General features: G+C 38.6%; 1 protein-coding gene across 2 annotated transcripts in view; it reads left to right on the top strand.

The window, feature by feature from the left end:
* Positions 1 to 22,951, top strand: part of LIFR (LIF receptor subunit alpha) — a 77,314-nt gene that overhangs the window by 33,761 nt on the left and 20,602 nt on the right. For both annotated transcript variants that reach the window (XM_059173834.1, XM_059173833.1), the window contains exons 5-13: positions 385 to 548; positions 5,686 to 5,860; positions 7,683 to 7,937; positions 12,773 to 12,902; positions 13,343 to 13,512; positions 15,375 to 15,520; positions 16,723 to 16,885; positions 19,456 to 19,526; positions 22,086 to 22,299. In XM_059173834.1, coding sequence (XP_059029817.1) covers positions 385 to 548; positions 5,686 to 5,860; positions 7,683 to 7,937; positions 12,773 to 12,902; positions 13,343 to 13,512; positions 15,375 to 15,520; positions 16,723 to 16,885; positions 19,456 to 19,526; positions 22,086 to 22,299 — 1,488 coding nt within the window. The remainder of the gene's footprint in view (positions 1 to 384; positions 549 to 5,685; positions 5,861 to 7,682; positions 7,938 to 12,772; positions 12,903 to 13,342; positions 13,513 to 15,374; positions 15,521 to 16,722; positions 16,886 to 19,455; positions 19,527 to 22,085; positions 22,300 to 22,951) is intronic.

Raw genomic sequence — 22,951 nt, 5'->3', positions numbered from 1 at the left:
GTTTATGCAAATAAATACTCATTCACTTTTTTCAGCATGCTTTGAGAATTTGCACACACCACCCCCACCCTCCAGCCCAGAGAGCATGAACAGGGCAGAGGGAGGGATGGAAGCAGACAGAATCTTAAGCAGGCTCCATGACCAGCATAGAGCTGGATGCGAGGCTCAGTCTCACAACCCTGTCACAACCTGAACCACAATCAAGGAAGGGTCACATGCTTAACCACCTCAGCCACCCAGGTGCCCCAGGAGTTTGTTTTTTGTTCTTGATATTTTTGGTCAAGAAGGAATGGAGTTTAAAAGTAGTTGATTAATGGAATTACAATGTGAAAAATAATTAACTTGTTTTACTAAGTCGTTTTTGTTTTTGTTTTTTTTTTGAAGCTTTAATTCCGGACACTCCAGAGATCTTGAATTTGTCTGCTGATTTCTCAACTTCCACATTACACCTAAAGTGGAATGACAGGGGTTCTGTTTTTCCACATCACTCAAATGTCATCTGGGAAATTAAAATTCTACGTAAAGAAAATGAGGAAGTCATAAAATTAGTAAGTTTAAACCAAAATAGATTTTTTTTTTCCTGTGACATTAAAGAAGCCAAGTAATTTTTAAAAGATTTTAAGGTGATATCAGTGAACTCTTACATTGTTAAGGACATAGATCAGATATCCTTTCAGGGTTCATTAAAAACTATGTGCTGTTACTCAAATCACATACTAAAATAATGTATAACGTAAATGACTTACTAATTATAGTAAATTTAGGAAATCAAGGGAGGAATAATCCATGATTCTACCACTTGACCACAGTAAATGTTATTTTTGTGTTTCTGTCCAGCTTTTTTATGTGCATGTTTTTATGTAAATGAAATAGATACATAAAATGTACTATTTAATTTTGGCTAATACTATAAACATAAAAGTGTTTGAAACATAGTTCTAGTAATTGTTGAGAGATTTTTAAGGTTGAATTTATCTGAATCTGAAATAACATTTTTACATTTAATAATACATACTTTTTTTTCCCTCTTTTTAAAATTTCGTTGGTAAATGGTTTCCTTATATAATCTATCTTGAGTTTCCTCTTAATCTAAAGGAGAATGAGGAATAGTAGTGAGGTTTTTGACAGTGGGTCTATGGGAATTTCTTCTTTTGTCCCTTTTTCCTCAGTGGATTTGAATATGCTTAGTTATAGATTTAAGAATTAGAAGACTAGCTCATGATTTTACAGTTACTTGCCTAAGTACATAGATAGGCTAGATTGTAAAGATAAAGAATTACTCTCTAGTTCATGGTGGTTGTCATGGTGTTCCTTTCCGACTCTGTGTGTATTAGCTCCTAAGTTAGCGGCGGCCATAGCTGTAGCTTCGGGCATTGGTGCCTCCGCGGCTGACAGGACTCTAAATGCTCTGTGTGTGGTTCTCTGCATTCTCACCACGGACCCCTGAGGGAGGCACCCTCAGCATCATCTCCATTTTCAAGATGAAGCTCCAGAGAAACAGGAAGACAGGAAGTAGTGGAGCTGGAACCCAGAGTTACAGTCTGTGCTCTTTCTTAACCACTACAGTTTCTGTTACAAAATAGATACGTTTATTTTTGTATAAGATACCTTCCCTTCCTTTGCACCTGTGCTAATTGAATGTACTTCAAGACTTGAGTCAAATCCTACTCCTCATTTTAAAGCCCATCCTAATTACCTCAGCCTAAAGTGCTCTTTCTTTTCTTGAGTTGTAATGGCAGTTCTTTCCTGTCAGCCTAATTTGCAAGTAGCTTTGATAGAGCTGTACCTTGTTGTCTTGAAACTATTGCTTATCTAAAATTGAACCGTATAGCTCTTTATGATGGCTGACATTTTGTGCTGGGTGAGTTACCTGTTACTGGCTTTGGGTAACTTCCCAAAACCTCCTTTTTCTCATTTATAAAGTATCTACTTCAGTAAATGATAACGGTACCTGTAAAGCTGCTGAATGCCTACTAGTTGTCAGTATTTCCTTTGGGGACTGCTCTCTGAAGTGTAAGTGAAATCTAGCGTAAGGGAATAGAATTTCGTTTTCAGGGTCCTATTAACTCATTGCCACAAGATGCATCACAAGATGGCCACGGCAAAGTAGGCTCCGATCTTTGAAGAAAAATCTTTGTACGGGGAAATACAGCTAAGAGGCCAGAAAAACAGAGATAGAACAAATGAATTTTTAAAAAGGGAAATGTGAGAGGGCAAGTGATGCAGATCTGTAGTAAAATGTGACCCTTCTTTTTATGTTATCGATAACCATTTGAGGAAGAGCTGCTTATGCTGTGTCACTTTGATACTATTTTGTGGTTGTGTAAGAGTAAAGAATACTGTACATTGGTGTTTCAATTAGAACATGATGGTTGCTGCTCTTGGCCTCACATACGGTTATGGAAGCTGGGCGCTATGGGGACCAGGCGGTTGTGATACCCGGGATCTCTGCCGCACCCCCAGCCCCTCCCATTTTACTTTACTTCTCGTAAACAGAAGGTTTCAGTTCTTCTAGCTGATTCTTCTGTTACGTATTTCTGTTGTCCGGGTAGCGTGCTTATGTTGTTCTTAATTTTTCTTTACAGTTTTGAGCAGTGTTTTATTTTAACAGTCGGAGATGAGAATTTCGTCCTGTCACCTCCTGGCCTGGGAGCACACTTGTGCATGCTGGAGTGCTCACTCGCTCTCTATCCCTGTCTCTCTCTCTGTCCCTGTCTCTCTCTCACATTTCCCATCCTTTTTCCAGTATTGTTCTATTACACTGTGGTAATGTGTGGCAGACTGGTATTCATTATTTGTGTTACGGTTACATAAACACTATCCACAGCTAAACCAAGCAGCATATACTCCTGTTTTCCTTTTCGGAGGTACAACTTCTTATCATGTCTTGTATTTTCAGTTTAATTTTTGTGCCCCACTAATTTAATCCTTTGTAATCTCCAAGTTGTATGAATCTCCTGCTGAAGTGTTCAGACACACTAGTATTTTATCAGCTGTATGTTTGTGAATAGCTCTCTCAGAGGCCCTCTGACTGACTTCTCAACCCTGCTTACATAGGGTTCACACAGGTACAGTGTTCGTGTAGCAGGAGTGTGGTAGAAGGCTGAGGACACTTGTGGCCAGAGGTTTCTCAGGAGCTGCAGCGCCTTGGTATACCCACAAGTCATTTAGGATAAACCTCTGTGGGGTTTTTTGGCACATTTCTTAGGAAGCTGTTGTCCAAGGGGTCTCCATCATCATCTAGGGGATTCCTTTTACCTTTTCTTGCAATGGATCCCTCCCCTTTTTTTTTAACCCACTGAGCCACCCAGGTGCCCTCTCTTGTAGTGGATCCCCCTTTTAAAAATTTGTTTCCTCTTCCTCATTTTGGTGGATGCATATATTCCAGTAGGTATTTGCTATTTATTGTCAGTAGTATCTGCTGCCTTTAATGGAGGCTTGCAGATACAATATTTTTTAAATTTAAATTGGTTGCCAGCAAAATTTCTAAGACTGTCGATTGCAGATATTGAGAAGATGCAGAACAATTGGAACTTTCATACATTTCTGATGGGAGTGTAAAATGCCTGATGAATTAATTAAGATATCACATTTCTGAAAGTGTCTATTTTGCACTCAAGCATGATTTCTACTTTAGCTGGTATAGAATTGTAGGTTAGGTGATTTTCTCAAGATTTGGAAGACATTGTTCCATTTGTTTCTTCTTGTGGATCTATCTTTCTTTGTTGTACTAGACAGTCATTGGGCCCCTTTCAGTCTGAAAACAATGTTTCTCAGCTTGGGGAATCTCCTTATTGTAGGTCTTAAGGCTTTGATTCTTTCATAACTATTTTCTCCTTTTTTTTCTTTCCTTAGAAACTCTTTTCTTCAGAAATTGGACCTTCTAGGCTAGTCCTCTAATGTTCTTAATTGTTTCCACTTTCCATCTGTTAATTTTATTTTGCTCTGTTTTCTTAACAGTTTTTCTTAAACATTATCTTGCATTCCTATTGAATTTTTTTGCATTTTTAATTAATAATTTTTTTTTTTAAGGTACATGAGATCCCTTTTGTCTCTTCTTTTTGTTCCTTTTATGGATGCAGTATCTCATCTCTAAGGATATCACTTACGTTTTTTTCTTTTAGTGTAGTCAGTTTTTTTGAGTTCCTTTCTTATTTTTAACTCTCATATTAGAACTTTCTCCCCAATTTCTGGTCATCCTGGTTTCTGCTCATATCTGAGTGGCTCTTTTAATTTTTTTTTAAATCTAATTGGAACTTTTGTGTGTCATCCAGGGACTTTAGTTGACTGGGGTTCATCATAGGTGATTAAGATGGCCTATCAAGTTGGCACAACCTTAATATTCTTTTAGATTTTTATCATGACCTGTTCATATGCCCCAGAAAAATCGATTCAGATCCCTGCCTTGTAAGTAGCAACTCTGCCATCTGTATCCTGGGGGCTGAGTAGGAGAAGAAGGCAGGAGCACCCCAGCCTTCCTGGTGCATAGGTTACCAAGTCCCTTGTTTTTGCTGCAGTATTCCCCATTCTCCACTCTTTCTGAGGTTCTTCATTCCAGAGATGTTCTGTTTTACTTTTCAGATCATAAATCTCCATTCTGCCAAGATGAAGAAGGGTGGTCTTTCAGTAGCATAGAATGTGGGAGGGATCTCTGGGTGTCCACTGTCTCTTTGAAAAGCTTTCACGCAGTCTTCTATTCGGTGCCTCACCTTCACCATGCACTTCCAGGGGAGCCTGGTACAGCCTCTTCCTGAGCCCTTCGGCATTTCTGTGATAGAAATCAGATTGTTCCAGCATTTTCCATTGGAGTCTTAAGATTCAGCATTTTCAGGTCTTCAGAATCCATTACTATTGTCTATCAGCTCTCCAGGATCCAGGAATTCATTGATACTGTTTCTTCTTCTTCTTCTTCTTCTTTTTTTTTGGGCGGGGGGGGCTCGTGTATCTATGCCTTTAAAAAAAAAATCTGTGTACTTCTGTTTTAGAAAGATTTCAGAAGAGAGAAGGAAGTACAGTTATTTAATCTGTTGTCTTTAGCTGGAGCTCCCAAGGTTTCTTTTAGTAGATCCTTGATATTTGATTGAAATCCTTCCATTTTTCACAGTTGAGATTAATATTTTATCCTATTATAAGCTGCATATTTAAAAATAAATTTTTAAACAGTTAACACATAGAAAACCTAATCTGAAACAGTTACTTCGTTGAAATGCTGCTCCTTTCTTTGACTTTAATTCTTGGGAGTACAAATCCATTAATTACTTCTTCTCGATGAAAAATGAGATCGGTTTTGGCAATGGTTCATTTCTCTCTGAACTGTATTGAATGTTCTGGAGTATTAACATCCTGTATATCAGGGAGCGGAGCCTCAAGCTGAGGAAGGTGGACCGGTCACAGCCAACACTGGTGTATGCAAATGTTGGGTCATTATGTCATACACCTGAAGCTAATAGTACACTGTATTGTAACGACACTGGAATTTTTTAAAAAGAGGTAAACAAATGAGTCACGATTATTGTCCCTGTAACTCTCCTTTTACGCCTAATAGAAAACTGAGATGGTTGTACAAAAAGGCGAGCCTTTATAGCTTAGTGGTTGTAGACTGTGTATTGTGTTCTTTAAATCTAAAGGGAAGCAGAACATATCACTACTTAGAAATATCATTTTGTGTTTGTGTTCATTTTTTAGGTGACCCACAACACAACTGTGAATGGTAAAGATACAGTTCACCACTGGAGTTGGACCTCAGACATGCCCTTGGAGTGCACCACTCATTCTGTGGGAATTAGGTGCTATGTTGATGATCTTCATTTCTCTGGTCGCAAAGAGTGGAGTGACTGGAGCCCACTGAAGAACATTTCTTGTAAGCTACTGTTTAAAAAGCTTTTGTTTCAAAGGAATGAGATTAGTCTTGCTTAAGGGTAAGGTTTTGGTTAAGCTTTCAGTTCTCCAAATGCCATTTGGCTTCATGAAGATCACGTGGGGATCTCCCAGATCCCTGTCCCAGAACATTTTGATTCAAAAACTCTTGAGTTAGGATTCAGGAATCTGTATTTTTAAAGATCTTCCAAAGTGATTACATAACCATCCAGGTTTGAAAATCACTGTGGTAGGCGTTGAAAAAAATTTTATGTAGGTGTTTTTGACATTAAGTCTATATTAAAAAAAAAAAAAAGGCTTCTAGTTTCTTGCCCACAGAACAGATCCCTGTGAGCTGAAGAATTAATTGCAGAGAACATGATGATCTGTAAGGATACCTGAAATCATCTGTACATTGAATGAAATTCATATGCAGGTAGAATGTTGACAACATGAGAGAGGCCTGGAAAATAGTTGACAGTGAAATGAAGTCTTTCAAAAGGTCTATTATCATTATAGATTATCCACTCTAGTGACCGCATGGAGAAATGGATCAGAGGAAGGCGGGAGTGGAAGCATGTGGATAAGCAAAAGGATCTTGTGGTTCAGCAAAAGACAGTGGAAGCATAAAGTAGGGCACTTGGGTCTGGAAATGAAAAGGTGGAAAAGGTGTGAAAACACTGAAGGGACAGAATTAAAATTAAAAGTTAGTTGACTGTGTATTTGGTAACCAAGAAATAGAGTCAAAGAAGACTATTAGTTCGGGCAGCTGAGTGGCTGGTGATGCCTTCCACTGAGACAAGAGATACATGAATAACTCTGGTGGGAAAGATAAATTCATTCTTAACATGTTGAGCATGAGGTATTGTGAAGTATCTGGGTTGGGATGTCTCAGGCAGTGGGAAATACCAGTTTGGTATCCAAGGGATTACTAGGAGCCGGAGATAACATATCTGAGAGCCATCAACATAGATGTATGCGAAATTGTTTCAATCTAGAGGTTACCATACTCAGAGAACGAGAAATGGGGACCAGGGACACATGTCTTACAAGCTTGTACTGTCTGAGGGTAGGACGGAAGAAAAAAGAGGCAGCAAAGTGGAGGACAGTAGTCAGAGGGTTCAGAATAGCCCAGGAGGGCAGGGTGCTGTAGAACCCAAGAGGAGAAGGGAGTTTTGAGATGTTAGAACTTAGGCAACTTACTCGATGCTGTCAATGTGGGAAGGAAGGGTGGCTGAGAAGTGGCCACTGGACTGAGCAAAGAGGTCAGGAAGCCACTTCGGTAGAATGGTTGGGCTTGAAGCCAGATTGTGGTAGATTAAATAGTAGTAGGTAGAAAGAAAACTAGAGATAATGATAAGATCAGCCATACAGGAAAATAAAAGCAGAGGCGTGGCTTTAACCTGCACAGAGTTGGGGTTAAAGAAAAAGTGCTGTTTAGGATGGGAGTACTTAAATATATATTCTGGCTGATGGAAAGTAAGAAGTCTTCCCTAAATACATAGAAGCCATTTCAAAGGAATGGAATTAATGGGTGACTTTTTCTTGGTGTAGATTTTTCACATGTGGCTATAAGCCCATTTAGAGTGAACTTTCAGACTCTTAGATACTAACCTGTGACCTTGGGCATCGGCCTGCAGTCCCCTCCGCTCCCCTATCATCAGCCATAAGTCGATAAAACATACATGGTTTCATTTTATTTATATATGTCTTGCTCCTTTGAAAGCTCCTTTGGGCCACCATTACTATAAAACATTTTATATACACTGGGCTATTTTATGGTAAAAGACTTATAAAATATTTGTGATTTTTTTTGTTCTCTCTAGGGTCACCTGATTCCCAGACTAAGGTTTTTCCTCAAGACAAAGTGATACTTGTAGGCTCAGATATAATATTTTGTTGTGTGACTCAAGAAAAAGTGTTATCAGCACAGATTGGCCAAACAAATTGTCCCCTTATCCATCTTGATGGGGAAAATGTGGCGATCAAGATCCGTAATATTTCTGTTTCTGCTAATAGTGGAACAAATGTGGTTTTTACAACAGAAGATAACATATTTGGGACTGTTATTTTCGCAGGATGTAAGTATTTAATATTAAAGAGTCTGTTGATCTGTTTTGCTCCTCTTTAAAAACTTGAGTGCTATTTCTGGGGACTGGGCAGTCTTTTTTTTTCTTTTTAATACGAAATTTTTGCTTGTTTTAAGATGCAATCTAAGCTCATTTTCTATATATTTGTATTTATGTAGCTTGTGTGGTAAGATTGGAAACACCCAGCTGCTTAGTTTTAAGTTCTTAGTTAACAGTTTTGTTGAGTCGGGTAGTTTTTATGTATTTCTTAATCCTACATTGCTTGGGAATTATTTCATACATAGTTGACTCTTGAACGAAAAAAGTTCAAATTGCATGGGTCTGCTTATACATGCATTTTTTTCAAAGATTTATTTACTTATTTTAGAGAACCCGTGTACAAGAGGTGGGAGAGGGCCAGAGGAAGAGAACCTTTGAGCAGATTTCTGGCATGGGGCTCGATCTCACGAGTGATGAGAACATGCATCACACAGTTAACTGACTGAGCTACCCAGGCATCCTTACATGGATTTTTTTCAGTAACTACAGTACAGTACTTTAAATGCATTTTCTCTTACAATTTTAACATTTTCTGTAGCTTACTTTACTGTAAATAATACATACAACATACAAAATAATGTGTTAATGTTGTAGGTCAGGCTTCTAGTCAGAGTAAACTACGAGGAGTTAAGTTCTAGGGGAGTCAGAAGTTCTTTGGAATTTTTTTTTTTTTTTTAAGTTTGTTTTAGTAATCTCTACACCCAGCGTGGGGCTCCGACTCACAACCCAGAGATCTAGAGTTGCATGCTCTTTGGACAGAGCGAACCATTTGCCCTGTATGTAGATTTTTGACTTACATGGGAGGTCAGTACCCCTGACCCCTGTGTTCAGGGGCCTACTCAAAAGTCAATTTCCTACCTAAAACACACCTTTTAAAATTAAAATTTTAAAACATCCCACCTAATACAGAAATACCTTTTTAAAACTAAAACATGCCTTTTTAAAAATTCCCCAGTTAATGCAACTGTGATGATTTTACACAAACTCAGTACTGTAGTATATGCTTCTCTAACTTGTAAAGTAATACAGCTGAGAAGAAGAGGGTCCTTAGAGACCAGGCATGTTCTGTGTGTAACATATGCTTCAGAGCACAAGGGCTTCTTTATTAATATGGTCATTGCTACAGTTCTAAAATTCCATGACATTTCCAGAAGTTGTTGTGAGAGACTGCCCTGTTTACATAGCTTGTGTTGAATATCCACAGAGATTTTTGTTTCAAGGGTTTCTTTCCCCTCTCCCATGGTGACTGTCGTGTGGCGCACTGATGGCCTTGCCCGTTCCTCCCTCGAATTCGGAGTCAGAGGCTGAATTTAGTCTAATGGGTGTCGGGATCAGAGTGTGTGGAAGGTAGTGTGAGTGGGTTTTGCAATTTTCTTTTGATCGTGTGGTGGTGATTCTTACTCTTTTTTGGATTCTCCACTTCTCTTTTCCTTCCAGTGAAACTTGGGATGAATTATGTGGCATGGCTGATACAGTCTCAAGGGCATAGCCAGGATTAGATGCACTTCTCAGCTTGATGGCTCTACCCTTACTAACTTTTTGTCTTCCCAGTAATGTATTTTGTAATTGAAGTGAGAGTGAGATTATGTTCAGATTGAAACTTTAGGAAATTTTTTTCCTAAAGGAATTTTAGGAAAGGACTTGGCAGTGTTCCTTACAAATGACCATGGAGTATAAGTTAAGAACCAGTGGTGTATGGAGGAGTGATAAGTGAGATATCCACCTAAAAATACAAAAGACAAAAACTAAAACTCTGAAGATGAGACTGTACGTCAAGTTTTGTTATACATCAAGTTATAAATCAAGCTTTTATTATACATCAAGTTTTTTTGTTATACATCAAGTTATACATCGTTTTTGTTATATATCAGGTTATACATCAAGTTTTTCCAATAGTGTGCTACTCTTCTACCATAATAGAACAGTCCTGTTTAATTCATAATTTAACCTTCATTTATAGCATTTGGAGGTTGAAAAATTGAGTATTTGTTAACTCAATAGCTGCAATAGAATTTGCCTGCAGAGGGATTTCTTTAGTTCATGGTGTGAGTTAGGGATTAAGAGTCATTATTTTCTTTTCCTTATGCATATCCTGTTAACCCACCATATGTTGAAAAGACACAATCAAAACGTGCCAGGATTTTTATTTGAGTTGCATTAGATTTATTAATTTAGGGGACCACTTAGGAGAATTTTCATTCTCACTGTATTGAGTTATCCAAATCAGGAACATGTATATCTTTTCATTTAGTTAGCTCTTCTTTGATTTATTTCAGTGATAGGTGGTCTTACATATCTTTCAGTAAGTTTGTCGCTAAGAATTTGATGTTCAGTGCTAGTAAGAGTAGCTTTTTTCCTCTTCAGTTTATTATTGTGATTGCAAATTCATGTATTATCCAGCAGACAGAATAGTTATTTATCTAGTACTTGTCAGTATTTATGCTTGAACTGATTTAGTTACAGGCAAATCTTTTATAAATACTATGTGTTCAGTAATCATTATTTCATAGATAGTACCACTTCAGCATTATACCTAAGTATTAATCTTTGATCATACTCAAAAACTTCAAAATACTACACTGTGACACTGTGACATAGAATTAGAGCATGTAAATATTTTATGTCACCAGTCAAATTTCGTACTTTCTCATTTGGAAATATTTTAATAAAAAATGGCTTTTTAAAAAAATTGCGTTTTCTATTAGCTGGTAGTAGAATTGATTATACCTAGTTTTTATCCAGCTTTAGCTGATTCTGTTGTAAGTTAACTTCTTTGAGAAGACGGTCAGTATGTTCCAAATACAGCCTTCTCATATTTTTTCTCCCTGCATCTTTGTTTCCACTTCTTTCTGATTGCTTCTGTTATTTGGGTTTTAACTATTTTGACTTAACACATCTGCCACATACTACAATAATCAGGATTATACTAAAAAATCTAGTATATCATTTTAATAAAATGAAAGTTTAGCCTTAGAACAATTTTTTAAACAAGTATGTCAGTGTTACCTGATTATGCAGTTGTTAGACTTGAAATACTCATGACTTCTCTTAATATTACCTAAAATGTCACTGATGGACATTATTCTACCTTAGGAAGCTATGTGGAATTTTCTGTGTCCTTTAATCTAAAACAGTCTAAGAACAGTTTTTAAAGTTTAGTTTTTTTGTTTTTCTTTTTTTGTTGTTTGTTTGTTTTTTTTAATGTTTTTAAAGATTTTATTTATTTGACAGACAGAGATCACAAGGAGGTAGAGGGAAGCAGGCTTCCTGCCAAGCAGAGAGCCTGACACAGTGCTCGATCCCAGGACCCCAAGACAATGACCTGAGCAGAAGGCGGACGCTTTGACTGAACCACCCAGGCACCCCTTAAAGTTTAGTTTTTAAAAAACTAAATTATTTTACAGAATTTTTCAACAAGTGGATAATCGTTTTAAAAAATCTTACTTAATGAAAGATAATTTAGATAAATATAACAGAGAACACCTGTTTCTATGTATGTTTAATTAAACATGAAATCAGAAATAACAATTTCTATAATTAGTGTCCAACTGCAGAATTTTCCATTATTACTTTAAAAGTCTAAGACACACACAAAAAACCTTTTGTCCCTGCAAAATCACAGTGAATGTTCCAGTCAAGAACAAAAATGAAAGAGCTATAGTCCAATTGCACTATTGGGTATTTACCCTAAAGATACAAATGTAGTGATCCAAAGGGACACATGCACCCGAATGTTTATAGCATCAATGTCCACAATAGCCAAACTATGGAAAGAACCTAGATGTCCATCAACAGATGAATGGATCAAGAAGATGTGGTATATATACACAATGGAATACTATGCAGCCATCAAAAGAAATGAAATCTTGCCATTTGCAACAACATGGATGGAACTAGAGCGTATCATGCTTAGCGAAATAAGTCAAGCAGAGAAAGACAACTATCATATGATCTCCCTGATATGAGGAAGTGGTGATGCAACATGGAGGCTTAAGTGGGTAGAAGAATAAATGAAACAAGATGGGATTGGGAGGGAGACAAACCATAAGTGACTCTTAATCTCACAAAACAAACTGAGGGTTGCCGGGGGGAGGGGGTTGGGGAGAAGAGGGTGGGATTATGGACATTGGGGAGGGTATGTGATTTGGTGAGTGCTGTGAAGTGTGTAAACCTGGTGATTCACAGACCTGGGGATAAAAATATATGTATATAAAAAATATATGTTTATAAAAAATAAAAAATTAAAAAAAAAAAAAAAAAAAAAAGAAAGAGCTATAGTCACTTTGAACATTAGGAAGATGCAGAATTTTACCAAGAGATGCTGTGCAGATAATAGTCATTGTAACTCATTTAAGAACTCTGAAACTTGGAATATGGCTTGTGCTGACCTGTGATTTGAATTGGTACTTCCTTTCGAATCACGGTATAGACATGATAGATAATAATACTTTTCACCCTGTAGATTTTTGATTTGTTGGCTACAGCTTCTTTTGAGAGATTTGGTGGGATTTGAGGGGGAAGAATGTGTTCAGGTTGCTCTTGAGGCGTTTCCAGATGAGCTAGTTGTCATTAAGCAGTACATTTTAGTCCATCATTTCTGACATAATATGGACTGCAGAAAAACATGCTACAGAAAGCATGGCAGTGCTGTATTGTTCAGAAGGTCAAATGTAAATACGTTATTTCATTTCCAAAGGAAATTGTACAAAATGTAATTAACATTTATGAAACATGTTTTCAGGGAAAATGTATGTAACCACTAAGTAACTACATTTTTTTCCTATTAGATCCACCTGATATTCCTCAAAAACTGAATTGTGAGACCTCTGATTTAAAAGAGATTGTCTGTACTTGGAATCCAGGAAGACCAACCGCATTGGTGGGCCCACGCAATACAAGTTACACTTTATTTGAAAGGTAAAACTCACCAGGGAAAGATGTCAGACGGCAGGGAGTACCCTGGAGGGTATTAAATGACACAGGGAAATGCGGTATCTCATTTCTGTTATGAGTAAGATAAAACCTCAGTACGCTGTATAAAATTGGATATACCATTAATACTGCAAATGACATGCACACAGACTAGATTCATGTGCCTTTTTAAAAAATCCTAGAAGAACCCTCAAATACGAACAGAGACTGTTTCAGGTAGTAGGCTTCTGGCTGGTGATTTTCGTCTATTTTCTGAATCAGACACATTTTCCTAGCCAAGTATGGAGTGCATCTGGAATTAGAAATACAAACTTTTAAAAAAGATTAATTAACAGAAATTTACCCATTTATTTTTTCCCTGAAGTATTTATCTCTTGTGCCATTTTGAAGTGATTTTAATATTTCTTCTTATTCTCTTAATTCAGTTTTTCAGGGAAATATGTTAGATTTAAAAGAGTTGAAGCACCAACAAATGAAAGCTATCAGTTATTCTTTCAAATGCGTCCAAATCAAGAAATATATAATTTTACTTTGAATGCTCGCAATCCTCTGGGTCGATCTGAATCAACTATTTTAGTTAACATAACTGAAAAAGGTAAGCTGCTGTATAAACCAGTATCTTAAAAATAATTTTAGAAGGGATAAAATGTTTTGAAATTAAAGTTCTTTTAGGGCTTACTTTTTATAATTTTCTTTAGAATTATACATAAGTTTTTATTTTAAATCCTTAAAATGTATAATTCCAAGTTTTACCATTTTGTTGATTTCAGATACAAATTTGAATTGGTCATTTACATAGAAACTCTTAAGTGGCTTTAATAGTTTTGATTGTTGAAAAATTTTGTGTCCAGTTCTTAAAAGATTCTTATTTTTTAAAATCTTTCTATTTTAAAATAACTATAGACTCATGAGTGGTTGCAAAAATAATAAAGCCCTGTGACATCTCCCCCAGCTTTCCCCATTTGTGATGTCTTACTAACTATAGTACAGTTTTCAAGTGAGCATTCGACATGGCTACAATACTGTAAACCAGACCGGTGAACTGGACTGCTAACCTTGCTCAGTTCTAACGAGCTTCTTTGTGCATTGAGAGGTGTGTGTGTGCATGGATGTGTTTCTGTGCAGTTGAATCTGTCTAGAGATTCATGGAACCACCAGCATAGTCAAGATAAAGAGCTGTTCTGTCTCCACAGAGACACTCCCTCTTCCTGCCCCATTGGCAAACCTCCCCACACCTCCCTGCTACCCATCCCCTCCCACACACACACACAAACCATGCTCCTGCAGCCCTGTCCCCAGGCAGCATCTCCTCTGTTCCTCATCTCTGTGTTTTGTGATTTTGAAATGTTGTATAAATGGAATCATCCAGTACTTAACCTTTGGAGATTGGCATTTTTTACTAAGGGTAATGTCCTTGAGCTTCATCCAAGGTGCTGTGTACATCAGTGAGTGGTTCCTTTTTATTGCTGATGATTCTGGAATTTTTACTAGCCCTATTAATACCTAGCTCAAGATAGAAATAAAATATGGTCCGTCATCTTAGCATTCATTCCTGTGGGCATCCCACTGCATCAGTGCCGTAGTGGGCTCTGTGGCCCACGGAGTGTTGGTGTGGAGGCGTGGCCTCCTTCACAGACTCACAGCCAGTGGAGAAGGGCTCAAACCAAATGCATTATGATAGAGACTGGCAAGTGCCCAGTAGCTGAGCTTGTTGCCCTATTCGTAAATGTAAGTAATTTCTATCAGCTGTTCCTTCTCTCACTTTAGTTCTTTCTTGGTTTTCCCTAAGCTCAGAAGAGCTACATTCGGTACATTTGAGGGCTAGTGTTCATGTGTATTTGTCCCCTGCCTTTCCGTATTACTGTCACAGGACTCCTTGCCACTCACGGTGGCCTCTGTGCCATCACCAGCATCGTGTGCGGTTTGGCTCACTGTCGTCCCGTTGTTCTTGCCAAGACCCCAGTTGGAAGTGCTCTTCGGCATCTGTTTTGCCAATTTTAATCAGATTCTTCCTTCAGAGCTCACCTTAAGTCCCATCTTCTCTCTCTGACTTTCCCGACCACACTTGCATCTCCGTGCCTGTGGCCACTAGTAGGTGTACCACACATTTCCAACTTAGCGTATATACTCTTGTTCATTGTCTCTCTCTCTCTCTCTCTCTCGGTCACTCTCCAAATGAATTTGGCATTCCTTAAAGGTAGAGATTATGATCTTACTACCTTTTAGTATTCCTGTTGCCAGTCAAGGAACCATGAGTGTGGTTGGTCTGGAAACACAGTTGGCACGATTCCAGCAGTAAAAGTGAGGTTTGTGTATGCCACGGGTTGAGTGGAATATTGTTGATCGGTACCAATAATTCCTCTCTTGTTTCTTAGTGGTGTTTTGTTTTGTTTTTAATTGTCATTTGTCCTATTAGAAAGTAACTTTTTAAGTAATCTTTACAAATTATACTTACAGTCTGCCCTCGTATTCCTACTTCAATCAAAGTGAAGGATATTAATTCAACAGCTGTTACACTTTCCTGGCATTTACCAGGCAACTTTGGAAAGATTAAACTTTTATGTCAAATTGAAATTAACAAAACTAACTCAGTCCAAGAATTGGTGAGTAAGATTTTTCTATAAACTTCCTTTGATGTTACTTTGGCTAAAATAGTTTTCAGAATGAATTAAGGAAATTGATATGCAGAAGCTCTCACATGGATTATTATAGAGATTTAGTAAGAAGTAAGACACTATATCAGTGTAATGACAGCATTATATGTAGGCACTTGAAACAGTTGTAATACTGGGTATCATAGAACATGAGTTTGACTTTGACTTCCCAGAATGTTTCCAGGTCTAGTATAGTCCCTGGCACATGGCTGGTGCTCAGCAGATTTGTAAATGAATGGATAGTTGTTGCTATAACCTTTCACATCAGTTAATGGGCTGATAAGCACCAGAGAGGAGATGTGATTTTTAAAATTGCTAAGTGCAGCAGTAGGAACAAGTTCTAAGTCAGGTGGTTGTTACAAGTCAGAACATGACTTTTAAATACATTGTAGATACTTAGCTTGACTTTTGTACTGCACCATCTTGTAATTTGTGCTAAGTCCAAAATGAAAGATAACTGAATGAAAATACTCATTTGGAAATGTACTGATAATTGCTAGAAAATCAGTCAAATGGCAGAATATAACCCAAAAAACTGCTTTGTAATTCGTAATTGGGAGCTCAGAGGATTTCCTAAGATATGCGGATCCTCAGATTTGTTTAAATTGTTTCATTTTAATTTTATATAATTTAAATAAGAGTTTGTTGAAGAATATATTCTACATGTTTAGCACCATACTAGAGGTTCTGAGTACCCTATTAAAAAATGCATAAAATGATGCCTGCCTCAAAGAAGCTTCCAAATACAGCTTACATATTTAATCCTCAAGGTCATCTTAGATTTCTAAAGTGTACTAAGGCCTATTGTATTACCATTAGCCATTGGCCAGTGAGCAAGAGTGTATCATCCTCTCTGCATAATTTATCTTACCATTATTACTTAGATCATATTTGAATTAAAATGACACATAAATACTGTTTATTGTTACTATAGAGCATAATTTCATGAGTTTTGTATTTATGTAAAAATTAAAATATTTTGGTGGATGAACTGTCTTTAGTTTTATTAAGGTAAACTCCTATGGACATTTAGTCTATGATACAAATTTGGAAGGGCTTTCTTATTAAAATGTGTATGTGTGTGTATCTATATGAGAATTCTTACATGGTGTTACATGTACATACATATACTTACTGATCTTCTTTAATAGCGGAATGTCACAATCAAAGGAGTAGAAAATTCAAGTTATCTTGTAGCTGTGGACAAGTTAAATCCGTATACCATATATACTTTCCGGATTCGCTGTTCTACTGAAACTTTCTGGAAATGGAGCAAATGGAGCAATGAAAAAAAATACTTAACCACAGAAGCCAGTAAGTTCACTAAATGATTTATAGCTGATTATTTCTGTGGGTCTTGAATTTTACAACTTACTTTTAAAGAAAATGTCACTAAAGTGAGTAAAAGAATAACGCTTGAATTGGTAATTGTGTAATAATATCTGCTAGTAAAATATCATCCGCACATCTTAAGTGGTGGCTCTAAGGTTTGTGATAATACGGACAGCTGCTGGCTGTGCTGTGTGGAAAGACTAGGCCTGTCTGCAGGATGTTTGCAGCTGTCCTAAGATGATGTAGAGGAAATAGACTTGAGACTGTGGTAAGATTATGGGTGATTTTTCTGACACTCTGTCCTCCTTCCCTATAATTTTAATAATCTATTTAGATATTAACAAAGAGAATTTGTTGGAACTTTATTGTGACCTTGGCCTGAGAAATGGATGGGGCCAGAGGTCTTGAACTTCATTTTCTGTAGTACACAGAGGCCAAAATAAGTACAAAATTAGGTAACTGGTTTTCTGAGTATGGTAATTTCCAAAGATGAAACGAGATTCTATCCTTGAATAGTCAAATGTCAGCTTTAAAAGTCAAAAACAAAAAACTTAGGAATAGGTATACTTTTTAGGAGTCATTCAACAAAAGATAGCAAATGCTTTATTTGTACTAGATAATATAGAAAATATAAAACTTCTTCCAGGGGCGCTTGGGTGGCTTAGTTGGTTAAACATCTGACTCTTGATTTCAGCTCAGGTCATGATCTTGGGGTCCTGGGATCAAGCCCCACATCAGGCTCCACATTCAGCAGGGAGTCTGCTTGAGGATTTTCTCTCTCTTCCTCCTTTTGCCCCTCCCCCAGCTTATGTGTGTGTTTCTCTCTCTCTCTCTCTCTCTCTCTCAGATAAATGAATCCTTTAAAAAAATCTCTTCCAAAATATTAATGCACAGTAAGACAAAAAATGATTGATGTTAATTCAGATTTTTGCCTCTCCACATGAAGGAAGGTTAGAGAGATGAGAGAAGCTTTGTGATAAATGTAAAAAAACTCTCTGGATTGTCAAAACTGAACGCCGTGTATGAGGCCAGAAAGGGGAGTGTATTTAGTTACCCATTGCTACCTGATGAATTACCCTAAAATTCAGTGACTTAAAACAGTAAACATATATTCTCTCACAGTGAGTATAGGTCAGAAACTGAGAAGCAGCTTAGCTGAGTAGCTCTGGCTTACAGTCTCTCGTGAGGCCACAGCGTGGACAGAGATGGGGGCTGCAGGCTTGCCCAGGGCTAGAGAATCAGCTTTCAGGATGGCTCGCGCCGAGGCTAGCCATGTAGGTCTCTCCGTTGTGCTATGTAGGTCTCTCCGTGTTATGGTATCCTCATAACATGGCAGCTAGCTGCTCCTAGACTTAGTGAGTAGAGGGAGAACATGGCGGCCTCCACAATGCCTCTTATGACCTGGGCTTAGAAGGGAGCTACCATCAAATCTATCATACTCTGTTGGTCACCCAGGCCAGTGCTGTGACAGTGTGGGAGAGGACCACACCCAGGTGGGCATACCAGCAGCTGTGACCAGTATCACTGATCATTTGGAAACTGGCTACTACAGGACCTTTGGCGTTCAGTTGATGAACTGTTGTTGCCACAAGAAACCATTTTATGTATACCTCACTGAGATGATAGCACGAATTCACTAAACAGATACTTCCTGAGGGGCACCTGGGTGGCTCAGTCGGTCGAGGGGCTGACTGTTGGTTTTAGCTCAGGTCATGATCTCATGGGTCATGGGTTGAGCCCCATGTCAGGCTCTGCATTCAGCAGGGAGTCTGCTTCAGGATTCTCTTCCCCCCACCCCATTCACATGCATCCTCGCTTGCTCTCTCTCAAATAAATAAATCTTAAAAAGAAAAAAAAAAAAAAGAGCATCCACAGTGTGTCAGGAACTGTTGTAGTCACCAAGGATATAGCACTGAATAAAACAGTCTCTGCCCATGGAGTTTATTAGGATAGAGGATTAGAAATCAATTTTTAAAAAATAGTATGTTGGGTAGTGCCACAGAGAAAAATAAAGCCTAGAAAGGGGACTAAGGAAAGAAGGTGATAGGGGAGGAGGGGTTGCAGTTTTTTAAATAGGGTAGCTAGAAAAGACTTCAACTAGGAGAGGAACACCGGAGCTGAGATGGAGGAGGTGAGGTGATCAGGGGAGGAGAGTTTCTGTGCGCGGGGGGAGGGGTCACAGAAAGTGCCGGAAGCCTGAGGCAGGTGTCCTCAGCACATTTGAGGAGCACCAAGAAGCCTGTGCTCAGGGAGAGTCCTCACCACTTGAGTGAGGGGAGGTAGGAGGATGTGAGATGGAGTCAAACATCCCTCAGGGCCTGAGGGGTGATTTTAATCCTTTGTAAGGGGCCTCCTGTTTTGCAGGCCTTGAGCACTCAGCTTTTCCCTTGTTTCATTTCTGAGGGGAAGCCACTGGGCCGCTTTTCACATTTTTATGGAGAATTCCAAAAACCTAGAAAAAAAATCGCAAGTGCCACTGTTTCAATTACTGCTGTTACCAGCTGGCATGTAGTCCACGCCTTCAGCTGCTAACTTTTAAATCTCTTTCCTAGTTCCTTCAAAGGGACCAGATACGTGGAGAGAGTGGAGTTCCGATGGAAAAAATTTGATAATCTACTGGAAGGTAAATACCTGATTTTCGCCTGAGAATTTAAACAGTGCTACTGTGCTGAGTTACTTAGCTTACGTGTGGTACTTGGGTGATCGAGGGGCCCGGGTTTCCGAGACTGGCTGTTTGCAGTCCTGCTGCCGGCCCCCACAGTGCCCATCACCCCGTATGCACCGCGGTCAGTTTGGCGGGAATCTTCTCTGACAGATCGTGGTGTTCATTAGTTTGATTTCATGAGGCCTGCAAAGGACCTGAGGATTTCGTGAATTCCCTCTCTCTCACCTGAGCCAGAAACACAGCCAGAAGCTACCCAGAAGCTGCAAGTTAGAATCTCGGTCCTGTTGACATATTTTCTTCACTGAATAGGAAATTTCTTACATATCTCATATGTAATTTGTTTTCCCTTAATTGTATTACTGTATGCCACTTAAAAAGGCTTTCATGGTTTTGTAAAATTTTTAGATACACTATAAATTATATTGTGTTTTCACTGGTGTTCCTCTACTGGAGCAGACATTTTTGTAGCATTATATTCTTTATCTGATTTGCAAACGTCAAAAACAAACGGTTGTTTTCGAGTCAGATGTTATAAGAGCAGCCATAATTGGATTCCTTTCAATAGTGAATTTTGTTACTGAAAGTAAAACATTATTTTTAAGAAAATTTGAGGTCAGTTTTGAGGAAAGTTAAGTCTGTGTGCAGATTCACTGTAAGTCCTGTTGCTTTGTGATTGTCTGCGTGTGATCGCGTACCCCTCTGACCCTTGATTAGAAAATCCACTGCTACTCACAGTTGTCTGTCAGATTTCATGACGACGTAGTTACAGTTCCACACCACCTCAGTGGGTCGCTTCTCAGCCTTTCGGCTAGGATCAAGTTCTGTTGATCAACAGATCAAGATCTGTTCTTCATGGTGAAATAGCTGATGCGTCCTCTAGCCAAAGACAATACATCACATGGGTCTTCGGAATTAGGAGATGGAACAGGAGCCTACCGTACCCACTCCACTCATTGGCCTGGTGTTGCAGGACCATTACTTCAGTGTGGAGAATGTCTGGGACGTGCTTCGAACTAGATGAATGCCTAACCAACAGTTAAAAATACTGAAGTGATTGTAACTTAAGAGACTAGGTTAATGGTTCTGCCATTTGCCAAGGAGGAGTGTATTTAGGTGGAAAATTAAGTTGGTTGGGGTTGACTTTTTAAAAACACATTCTGAAAATAGATGCCACTGGGGTATCAAAGTAGAATCTTATAGGTAGTGGTTTAATGTGAGGCTCTGGCGTTCAGGAGGGTGGTCAGAGCTAAAGACATAGCTTTGAGTAGCATGTAAGTGGGATCACTCGGGGAGAACACGCGGGGTGGAAAGAGGCCAAGGAGGGACCCGTAGGTGAGAGCGCATGGAGGAGCCCGCGGAGGAGAGCGGGAAGGTTAGAGGACAGGAAGGCCAGAAACTGGTAAAGCAGAAACCCAGGGTGGGGTTCTGTGAAGGAGCGAGCTATCAGTAGCGTCAAAGGCGGCCCATGAGCCTTAGACTAATAAAGGGCCCAGTAGGACAGGCCATCAGAGAGTCCCTGTTCGGAGCACTGTTTTAGCGGAGTATTAATATCAAGGTCATTCTGGATCAGAGTATCCTGTTCGTTGTCGTATAAATTGGAGGAATAGTCTGGAAAAGCAGTTTAATAAGTCTACTTTGGAGATCCACATTAAAGAATTAATCCTAACTTTGAAAGAAAAAAGTGGTACGAAAAGGTACACCAAAGTATAATTTTAGTAATAAGTTAGAAACAACTTGAATATTCCTTATATTATTCACATAACTGGTAAAAATACTACATAAAATATAAAGCCATTCAGTTGTATATATTATAGACAGCTATATTATAAAAAGGTGAAAAAAAGATAAAACCGTGATTAAAACAATTTTAATTAGAAATATCTACATCTTAGAAAAACAACTTGAAGAAAATGCAAAAATGTAAGAGTGTTTAAGAGATGGGAATATGGGAACATTTTACAGGTTTTTTTTTTAACTTTTGTATCATTTCCAAATTTTCTGGTAATGGGCATGTACTATTTTGAGAAAATAATAAATATTTTTTAAAAAACTGTGATGCTGTTTTTTAAAGTTTTATTTATTTAAGTGTTCTCTACCAGTGTGGGGCTCAAACTCATGACCCTGAGATCAAGAATCGCATGCCCCATTGGTTGACCCCTCCAGGCGCTCCAGTGTCGTAATATTTTATGTTTCATTTGGTAGAGCAGTCATTCTTGTTACTTTCTTGTTTGCTTCTGAAAAATGTGAGGCTAAAAACTGGTTTGTATTAGCTTAATTTTTAAATTGCTCTGTGCTCTTAAACTGCTTACAGTAAGTATATTTTTTTCCTCAGCATCACTCCCCTGATCTGTCCTGGCCTCGGTGCCTTCTGAATCTGTTTGACACCATTCGCAGCTTCCTTGATTCTGGTGTTGCCTTGTATGATTGACATGGTGTCTGGTTTACACCTGACGGTCTTGCCTCACCGCATGGCCGGTGTTGTAGGTTTCTTGACATTTATTTTCCTGTTTCTCTCAGCCTTTACCCATTAATGAAGCAAATGGGAAAATTCTTTCCTATAATGTATCCTGTTTGCTTGATGAGGAGACACAGTCCCTTTCTGAGATCCCTGATCCTCAACACAAGGCAGAACTACAACTTGATAAAAACGACTACATCATCAGTGTGGTGGCAAAAAATTCTGTTGGCTCATCGCCACCTTCTAAAATAGCTAGCATGGAAATTCCAAATGGTGAGTACCTAAGGTAATGCAGAATATAAGAACTGGAAATTACAGAGAAACAATTTAAAGGGTTTTTGCCTGCTCTTACAAGGTCAGCTCTCTCCTCATATCCCCTGCTGCTGCTGATCTGTAAGGAGGATTTAGCCCTTTCCTGTGCAGAATTCTTGGAGAGACAGCAGCCATTAGTCACTCATGGTGACTCCAGACCTCTGTACTGGTGGATAAAATAATTAGTGTTACCCAGTCACATTAGGGCATAACGTTGGAGAGTTACGGTGGTGGACTTTACTCTAGCAAGAAATGTTTTAGACGTTTATTTAAGACCATTTTCAGGTATCTTTCCAAGACCATGGGACCTGTTGCTGTATCAGCTGGGCTGTTCCACAAACTGCCAGGCAGGAAAAAAATACTTACTTTGAATAGCAGCTTTGTTGATAAGACATTTCTTTATTAATAGGAATCCTTTACTGATAAATTCTTCTTAGGGGCACCGAGGTGGTACAATCATTGAGCATCTGCCTTGTGCTCAGGTCGTGATCCCAGGGTCCTAGAATCGAGTCCCGCATCGGACTTCTGCTCAGCGGGAAGCTGGCTTGTCCCTCTCCCACTCCCCCTGCTTGTGTTTGCTCTCTTGGCATCACTCTATCAAATAAAATCTTAA

The sequence above is a fragment of the Mustela lutreola genome, chromosome 5 (genome assembly GCF_030435805.1).
Source record: "Mustela lutreola isolate mMusLut2 chromosome 5, mMusLut2.pri, whole genome shotgun sequence".
Lineage (NCBI taxonomy): Eukaryota > Metazoa > Chordata > Mammalia > Carnivora > Mustelidae > Mustela > Mustela lutreola.
Note: the sequence above shows the minus strand (reverse complement) of the source record. Positions and strands in the feature narration are given on the sequence as shown.